The following is an 8918-nucleotide window of genomic DNA, read 5'->3' on the forward strand; positions in this document are numbered from 1 at the left end:
AAAGAAAATAAAAACTTGCTAACTCCACAAAAGTTGACGCCCTTCGAGACATGCTCTCAAACCACAAAACTGTTAAAATTAAGCCTGTGAATGTCGAGATGAGACATCATTTGACGGCTATGCGGATAAGCTATGAGAAGAGTTTGAAAGAGAAGGCGAATGAGACGAAAGCGGTCAAGGTTGAGCCTAAACGGCGCGTTCAAAACGGTTAGTATCTAAATTTATACTGATATGCTTGAGGACGGCTTGTAAGTACTAATATATGCACAACAAAGCGTGCATAGACTTTATTTTAAGGGGTAAGACGAGTCAGATATTAATGCAGATGACTGTACATACAGTAACTTAATCACTTTGATTCTTTTCCCAATATGTATGTACAGTCGAAGACATAATTATCTATACACCGATAGCGTCAAATATATGTATACAACGACCTTATAGCTAGTGGCATAAAGGTGTATAGTGGGTGTATATATATTTTTGACGTTTTAGTAAAGTATACATATTTATGTCCTTGACTGTATATGGCTCTACATTGTAACTTTTCTCCGCGCTATACAAATACTTGTACAGTTTATCAATACAGAAATGAATATCAATACTTTTTACGTGGAAATGTAGTGGACAGAGTCCTTTTAACTTAAATAATTAGTCATACTGATATGACAATTGACTTAACACGAAATACAGTCTGCTATGGCTGTGACCAAGTTTAACAACTCTTAAATATGTTTAGTTTCAGTAACAGCTCCACCAGTTAGTATAGGGAAGAAAGAGACAACATTGGAAGTTAAACCACCACTATTAAATCAACCACGACACAACAAATGCCTATCACCGTGAAGAAAACACTGCACCCCAAGTTGTCAGGACTCTATTTACCGAAGGTAAGTTCAAAGGGACGAGCTACCAAGAAAACGACTCTATAAAATTGCCTTATGTACATACGTGGGGGAGGGGAAGTCTATGTCCAACAGTGGACGTCCTACCGCTGATATGGTGATGATGATGATGATGATGAAATGCGCCTATGCTAGCCTGCTTGTGCAATTTCGCATTTTACTCTTGCTACAAGCATACAATTTTCAATTCTGATTCCAAGGAATTAGGTAATTAGTAGAATATACCGGCCCGGGCCGACTATACATAGATTTGCCCGACTAGCCGACTCATCGCCGCTGAGGTGACCGACTATTCGAGAACGCCGATCTTTGATTTCGGCAAGTGCGGATGTATTCGGTAACGTTCGTTAACCACTCGTAATGCATTCGTATTTTGAAAAGTTTGTTTTACGAGTTAGTGCTTTACTTGGTGCTATACTGGTCGACTGGTCTCAAATTATACCAAAAAAAAAACAAGACAATACTGTGAAATTATCTAACTGTAGCATTAGGAATCTTTATCATGTGTTAAAAGAAAGCTTTTTGTTGTTATACAAATTCAACAACAAAACAAAATAAGAATCAACAACGCACCAGCTTGAATGTGCTCAAACCGACCGACGAACCGGTGACTAAATTCTCTGTTCACTACACGTCGTTAACAGGCAACACTCCCAATGAATTTAGAACATCACTAGTTTATATTCAGACCGTGATGTGAGAGGTCGCAATCTTTCATGATCCTATAAAATCTTTTCAGAGCCAAAACCGAACCGGCCAAGCAAGTCCAGGCTCCAGTTATACCTAAACAGCCGCTCACGTTCGCCACGCCAACCGCCGCCCCAGTCAACACTCGCAGTGTACTCAAAGACTTGCTTCAGAACAAACAAGTCACTATTGAGACGAAGAAAGATGACAATGAAAACACTTTTATGGGGGCAGAAAATTTGTTCGCCTTCTTCTGCCTTCAATTGTATGTATATATGACTGATTATTGATGGGCACGTATCTGAATACCGAAAATTGAAATGTCGATTGTTAAAATATCGAATTTTGACCGTCGATATAACCATCGAATCAAACCTCACCTTAACTACTTTCGATATTTTGACCGTCGACTTTTTAACTTTAGATATATTAACTTTCGATATTCAGATACGTCCCCTTATTGATTTAACTGTAAAAAAAATTGCTAACTGATGAAACTTGGGACCAATTATTAACAAATTTTATATGACCTTCAGTAATTGTTTGAAATTGTATACCTTGTTTGTACACATATACACATACATGATACATTCGACTTCTTCACACGACATATATTTTTTTCCAGTTTCTTCAGTTATTGTTGCTACACCAACCTCATTCACTTCAAAACCTATATCGGAACTAAACAACATGTTCACTAAATTTGCACCGCAAGCTTTCGTGCCAGAGTCAAAATCCAATGAAACTGGTGAAACCAATTCACTTCCACTGAAAGTTGATGCTAAAAAAGAAGAAAAACCTATGTCTAATCTATTTGCAATGAGAACTTCTACGCCTCTACAAGCAACTCAAAATGTACCTGACGTTTTAGGAGGCAATTCAAAAACGTTTACATTTAAAAGAGTAGAACCAAAAGCAGAACCAAAACTCGAACCGAAACCTGAAAAGGTAATCGAGAAATCTAAAGAAAATGTACCCGAAAAGGCTAGCGGGAACGTGATACTTTCTATTCCGAAAGTAACCAAAGAGGAAAAGAATGAAAATGAGACTAAACCGTTGAGTACACAAAATACAAATAAGCAGCTATTTGGCTCTAACACTCAACCAACTGCAAGCTCTCCCACTCCCAGTGATTTTACATCAGGTATGTCATACATGTACAATCATAGTTTCAATGCAATTTTCTATGTGATGATTAAAGCTATTTTAATGCCACTTTAGATGAAGTTCCGAAGCCCATTGCGATTAAATCGGAAATCAAAACTGAAGCATTTAAAGTCGTGCCTAAGTCGGAAACAGCTCAAGCATCCTCATCTTCAATATTTGCAACTGCAAGTGCTACTATAACTGGTAAGACTAATAACAATAACAGGCAACGTCATTTATTTTTTTACTACTTTTCTATTTTTTAACATTTTTTCTTCAATTTCAGTGCCTAAACCACAATCTATCTTCGGTTCAAGTGCAGTTTCTTCTTCAACACCTGCAGTTGTTTCTCAAACAGTCACAATTGCAAAACCTCAGCCAACTTCATCAGCATCATCTATATTTGCAACAGCAGTCGCATCTTCTCCCTTATCATCTCCAACTAAAACGGAACCTGCAATATTTTCTGCAGCGGCTACTACAACTACAGTTTCATCTCCGACTAAAACTGAATCAACTTCAATCTTCGCCACAGCGTCTACAACCCCATCAAGCGTGTTTGGGTCATCGACTTCTATATTTGGTACAACAACGACTACACAAAGTTCTGTCTTCGCTACAACGTCAGCTACTGAAGCAAAACCAACTGAAAGTGTATTCAGTTCGACAGCATCGACTGCTTCATCCATTTTTGGGTCGACAGCAAAATCAGTGTTTGGTACATCAGCTTTTGCTACCACAACCACTACAACTGCTGCTCCAGTTTTTGCTGCTCCTACTTCCACTCCCTCTTCCGATATTGACAGTACACCATCATCTACCCCTACTGCTTTCGCAACTGTTACTTCGACTACTCAGAGCGGATTTGGTTCAACAATAACAACTACACCATCAGTATTTGGCACTCCGGCTAGCAGTCCTTCTATTTTCGGGGCACCGACATCCACGACACAGCCATCTGTATTTGGCGGCACTCAAACTTCCGTATTTGGGAGCCCTCAGACATCTCAAGCGTCTATTTTCGGAACTCCTGCTACGACTCAAGCGTCTGTGTTTGGAACTCCTGCTACAACACAAACATCTGTGTTTGGGACTCCGACAACTCAAGCTTCTGTTTTTGGAAGTCCAGCGACTACGCAAACGTCTGTTTTCGGAACCCCAACAACGCAAACCTCCATGTTCGGTACTCCGACAACTCAGGCGTCCGTGTTTGGAACGCCTACGTCAACGAATCAAACACCTGTATTCGGTGCTAGTCAACCGTCTGTTTTTGGCGCAGCGGCAACACAATCGTCTGTTTTTGGTACTCCGACACAGACTAACCAGGCATCTGTTTTTGGGACTCCTACACAAACTACCCAAGCGTCGGTGTTTGGGACGCCGCCGGCCACTCAGGCGTCCGTATTCGGATCATCTGCTCAGATTACACAAGCTTCTGTGTTTGGAAGTCCCGCTCAAACGTCTGTCTTTGGAGCACCTGCTACCACAGCAAGCGGTTCGCTGTTTGGCGGCGGGGAATCTCTGTTCGCTTCGGTTAACATTTCTACCACCAGTGCACCTTCCCAAAGCAGCGAGAGCATATTCGGAGGAGGGTGAGACAATATTTATTTTCTATTTTAAGTATTAAAATCACTTTTTTTTTCGTCAACAAAAAAATGTGCAAGTAAACGCGAATTGAAATGATTGCTAGTGCAATAGTTTTAGTAAGTATATGTTATTAGCTTACTCAGTTGCTTTTTGCTTGTAGGTCGTCTGGAACATCAGTATTCGGCAATAGCAATACCAATGTATTCGGCAGTAAAGCTACTTTCGGTCAACCGAACACACAGGCTTCGGCTATTTTTGGCGGATCGTCAACTTTCGGCCAAACTTCGGCTGCGCCTGCTACCAACTTCTGGGGCAGTAATAATAATAGCGGAGGAGGCTTTGGATCTACTGGATTTGGTGAGTAATCTAATACCTTTAAACGAGCAATTCTTGTATATATTTATATATATAAACGGCTCCAACGATTTCGATGAAATTTGGTATGTAGGGGTTTTCAGGGATAAGAAATCGATTTAGCTTGGTCTTATATCTGGGAAAACGCTTGTTATCGAGTTTTAGCACGAGCGAAGCTTGTCGACCAGGTACTAATGATAATAGGTATAGGTATTAGCAGCAACCAAGTGAAGTCAGAAAAATATTCCTGTACTAGTTAATGAACTATAAACAATTATTTTGCTCACCCGCGGCCTTACGATAGCCACGTCCATGCAACAAATGTGTGTTCATGAAGCTCCTCTACCTCCACACTACACTGACGCGTTTGAACTCAATCAGAGTCCATCCCCAAAGCTACACATTCACTAGGTATGCTACCAGATGTTAAACTAACATCTATGAGTTAGGAGTTTGAAATTATTTAATCAATTAATTAACAGTTTGAAACCTATCGTCAACCGAGAAAGGTTGACATTACTTAGTTAGACGTTTGTCCAAATTTAGTATGTGTAGTTACATGGTAACGCGAAAATACGAATGTTTTCCCACAGGCCAGCAAGCGACCACGCAAGCGTCGTCAGTATTCGGCACCGGCAGCTTCAGTGCGCCCTCCGCGCCCGGACAAGCCTTCGGCGCCGGCGACAGCAAACCTTTCGGCTCGCCGACGCAGCAAACTGGTACAGACTTTATTTATACGGCTTTTCTTCTTAGAGCACCCCCACGTCAAACTAAGGCAAGCTATACTCAACTTGCGGCCCTCCAAACTTCTATGGACGATCCACACGTCGCTTGTAAAATTTTATTAGGCACGTAATTTTTTTATTATGGTTCTGACCATTAGAGAACCATTTTGCCAGTTTCGAGTGTATCTTGCCGTTGTTCGGTAAAAGAATCTAGAAAATTTATTATAAAAGGTGTAGTGGATGAAAAGTGACAGGGCAAATGGGCATTTTCAGAATCAAGTGTAACCTGTACTTTTTTAAACCTAACAAATTTTGGGTTATTTCTACTCAGAATCACGAGCACTGTCGATTTAAGCAATAAAAAAAAGTGTCCCACTTTTAATTGACAGTTTTGTGACGCAGTTAACCATACATGTTGTATGGACCGTCACAAAACTGACTAATAAATCTTATATGGAAAATTAAGGATAATTAAGGCAAAACGGGTACATTTTTTTCTGGAAACCCCCAAATAAAAACATGATATTGACTTTCAATTATTTCAATTTTAAAGTAGTTGACTATCATTGCTGCAGTAGAAAGTAAGCTGAGACTGCTCTAGTTATACTATACTATAGGTCCAGGGGTTTGCAGGTGGTAGGACCTTGAGCAAGGTCCGCCCGGATTGCTACCACCATCTTGCTCGCTAATCCTGCCGTGAAGCAGCAGTGCTTGCACTGTTGTGTTTCGGCGTGGAGAGTATTTAAGACAGCTGGTGAAATTACTGGCACTTGAGGTATCCCAGCTTAGGCCTCTTGGTTGGCAATGCATCTGCAATACCCCAGGGTAGATGCTTATGGGCGGTGGTGATCTATTATATTACCCACTTGCTCGTTTGCCATCCAGCAGAATAAAAAAAAATGTACCTACGTAAGCCACGTAAGGTGGGAATGATTATTTTTCTAGTTTAGCTGTCATGACCTGTCTATTATTGTAAACATTATCTAAAATGTATACAATGCATGGTACCTAATGTAAACGGCGTGATCGCAGATCAGCGGATCACGTTCCGATGACCTAATAATCACAACACCAAAGATTAAGAAAGAACACACCTATCAGTAATGAAAGCTATCATTCTTTTACAACGGGTTATCATATATTAGTATATTGTTGTAGAGGCTCGAAAGTAAGCAATAGATGAACGAGTAAGTTTGAAGGCCGACCCGAACATGACATGAAATTCTGAAATGGGGAATGTCTGAAAATTTTTGTTTCTAATTAACAGAAAAAAATATCAGATTTTTAAGTAGCATCAATTAATTAAAAAAATTAAAGAGTTTTTTTTTACCGCCAAATTAGGACAGTCCGGTCGATTACGGGTTGTTCCATAGTTCAGAATAAAAAACGGCGGAAAATGCTATATCAAGCTTATATATTTATTGCTCTTACTATGTGGCAGGTGGGTTCGGCAGCGGATTTGGAGCTAAAGCAACCTTCGGTCAGCCCGCTAGGTAAGTAACTACAACTACTAAACAGTATTGATGATGTTCTCTGCGACATATCCGTCGATGGCGAACCCTCATATGCTGCTATTACATGAGTGTCGTCGAAATACTAAGTACTGCGCTAGCTATAACTTGGGAGTAAGTACGACCAACAGATGTGACATTTAGGACCTACACTAGCTGGCGCGGGTGCACGGAGCGAGCGCACACATGCAAGAATACTAACTATTACTACCTAAAGAAACGACATTCACCTCCTCCGGCCAAAACATCGTCGCCTGCGACGAGGCAGTCAACGAGGAAGTCATACCGCGCTTGCGTCACACGGTTGTCAGTATTCAATCACTGCGTGCGCGTGTTGTAAATTTGTCTCTAATATTAAATTATACTTTGTTAGATGCGAAACTTGTGAAAGTAATTGCTCCGAGAATCAATTTTTGTGCTATTGTTCGGTATCACATATTTTTTGAGTAATTTGTTTAATATAAGTTCTTATCTGATTGAATGAGGTATTTACACTCATTCAACAAATAAGAAAAACGTAACCACCTTCAGTGACGTCATACTTATAAAAACCCATCTCATCATCATTATAGCTACAAAATTGAGTGGCGGCGAGCGAGAGGCGCGGCGGCGGCGAGCGACGGCCCTACATAGTTTACGCACACATTTGGCGCATGTACAGACTTTATGTTGTTTTATGTAGTAGTAGCAGGCTATCTCGCGCGGGCGGTTGTATGGACTGTCACGGGCCTGACGGTAGTGCGGGTACAAGTAAAATCCGCCGCACGCGACGAGTGCAGTTAAGGGTGCGGGTGCTCATACTATCTTTCAATAGGCTTCTACCCGTTCCGTGCAAACCGCTTCAGCTAGCGTAGGCCCTTTAATTTATTTTTTATTTCTTCTTGCGGCATTATTTTCAACTACAAAGTCACTAATAAGCAATAGTGACTTTCCTAGGCTTCGCTTGCGTAAACCATTAGGTCTTTGAATGATTTAAGGCCTGTTTCACCACTTGTCGACTAACTTGAAGTGTCAGATAAAAGTAATGCCGTCTTTGTTTATTCGGACAAAACAAACAGACGGTATCACTAATATCCGTCACTTGAAGTTAATCCCTTAATCTAAATCCGTGCAGGCGTGAAAGAGTACAATGACATACACTGTTTGCAAATATTTGCATTTTTATTGGTTCGCGAATATTAACGAGTTGTTCCTTTAGTTTCGGCTCACCCACGAGCTCTGGTTTCGGCGCTTCGGCCTTCGGCGGTTTCAACAAGAGCCCGGGAGGTTTCGGCACGTCAGCCACATTCGGCGGGGCGGCGTTCGGCGGTTCGGGCTTTGGCGGCGGTTCGCCGGGTTCCGTATTTGGAGGCGCCGCAGCACAACCAAGTAATAGTTTATACGGTTTTACTTACTACAAAATAATAAAAAGGAAGTGTTACTCATTAATTAGTAATTTATTGCTAAGTAAGACAGTCGGAATAATTATTACATACTAGCTTTTTTGCATCGATATCCCTCAGGAACTCTAAAAATTTCCGGGAAAAAACTATCCTGTGTTCTTCCCAGGTTCTCGAACTATTTTTATACAAAATTTCATCTTATTCAGTTAAGTGGTTTATGGGTGAACTTTCGCATTTATAATATTAGTAAGGATTAGACGACGAGATAGCCTAGTGGTTAGAAAAACTGGCTACGAAGTCTTAGGTTCCGGGTTCGGTCGATATTTGTACAAAAAAAAGATGTTTGTTCGCCTATTTTGAATGTTCAACATGTATTTAAGTAACCGAAACTCTAGATTATCGCCCAATTTACGTTCGTCCACTAAATTAATGTCACCTGCAGGTTTCGGCTCTCCGACACAATCCAACGCTACGTTCGAGAGCCTAGCCACTCAGAACACACTGACATTCGGCAACTTGGCGCAACAGTCGCCTCAGCAAGCCCAGCCTGCGCCAAGCTTTAACACGTAAGTATTAAAAAGTTAGAAATTTAGGAAAAAAAAAAGAATTATCACTTTTCAT

At 40.8% G+C, this 8918-nt stretch overlaps 2 protein-coding genes across 5 annotated transcripts in view; one reads left to right on the top strand and one right to left on the bottom strand.

The window, feature by feature from the left end:
* rols (zinc-RING finger and ankyrin repeat domain-containing protein rolling pebbles) overlaps positions 1–8918 on the bottom strand; it is a 377175-nt gene that overhangs the window by 338248 nt on the left and 30009 nt on the right. The window lies entirely within an intron of this gene.
* Positions 1826–8867, top strand: LOC141436537 (uncharacterized). Its single transcript, XM_074099542.1, has 9 exons — positions 1826–1857; positions 2218–2736; positions 2814–2942; positions 3025–4330; positions 4486–4682; positions 5273–5398; positions 6846–6897; positions 8114–8283; positions 8740–8867. The coding sequence occupies exons 2-9, from the start codon at positions 2283–2285 to the stop codon at positions 8865–8867; spliced, it is 2562 nt and encodes an 853-aa protein (XP_073955643.1). The 5' UTR covers positions 1826–1857; positions 2218–2282.

This window comes from Choristoneura fumiferana, chromosome 16 (genome assembly GCF_025370935.1).
Source record: "Choristoneura fumiferana chromosome 16, NRCan_CFum_1, whole genome shotgun sequence".
In the NCBI taxonomy this organism is placed as follows: Eukaryota; Metazoa; Arthropoda; class Insecta; order Lepidoptera; family Tortricidae; genus Choristoneura; species Choristoneura fumiferana.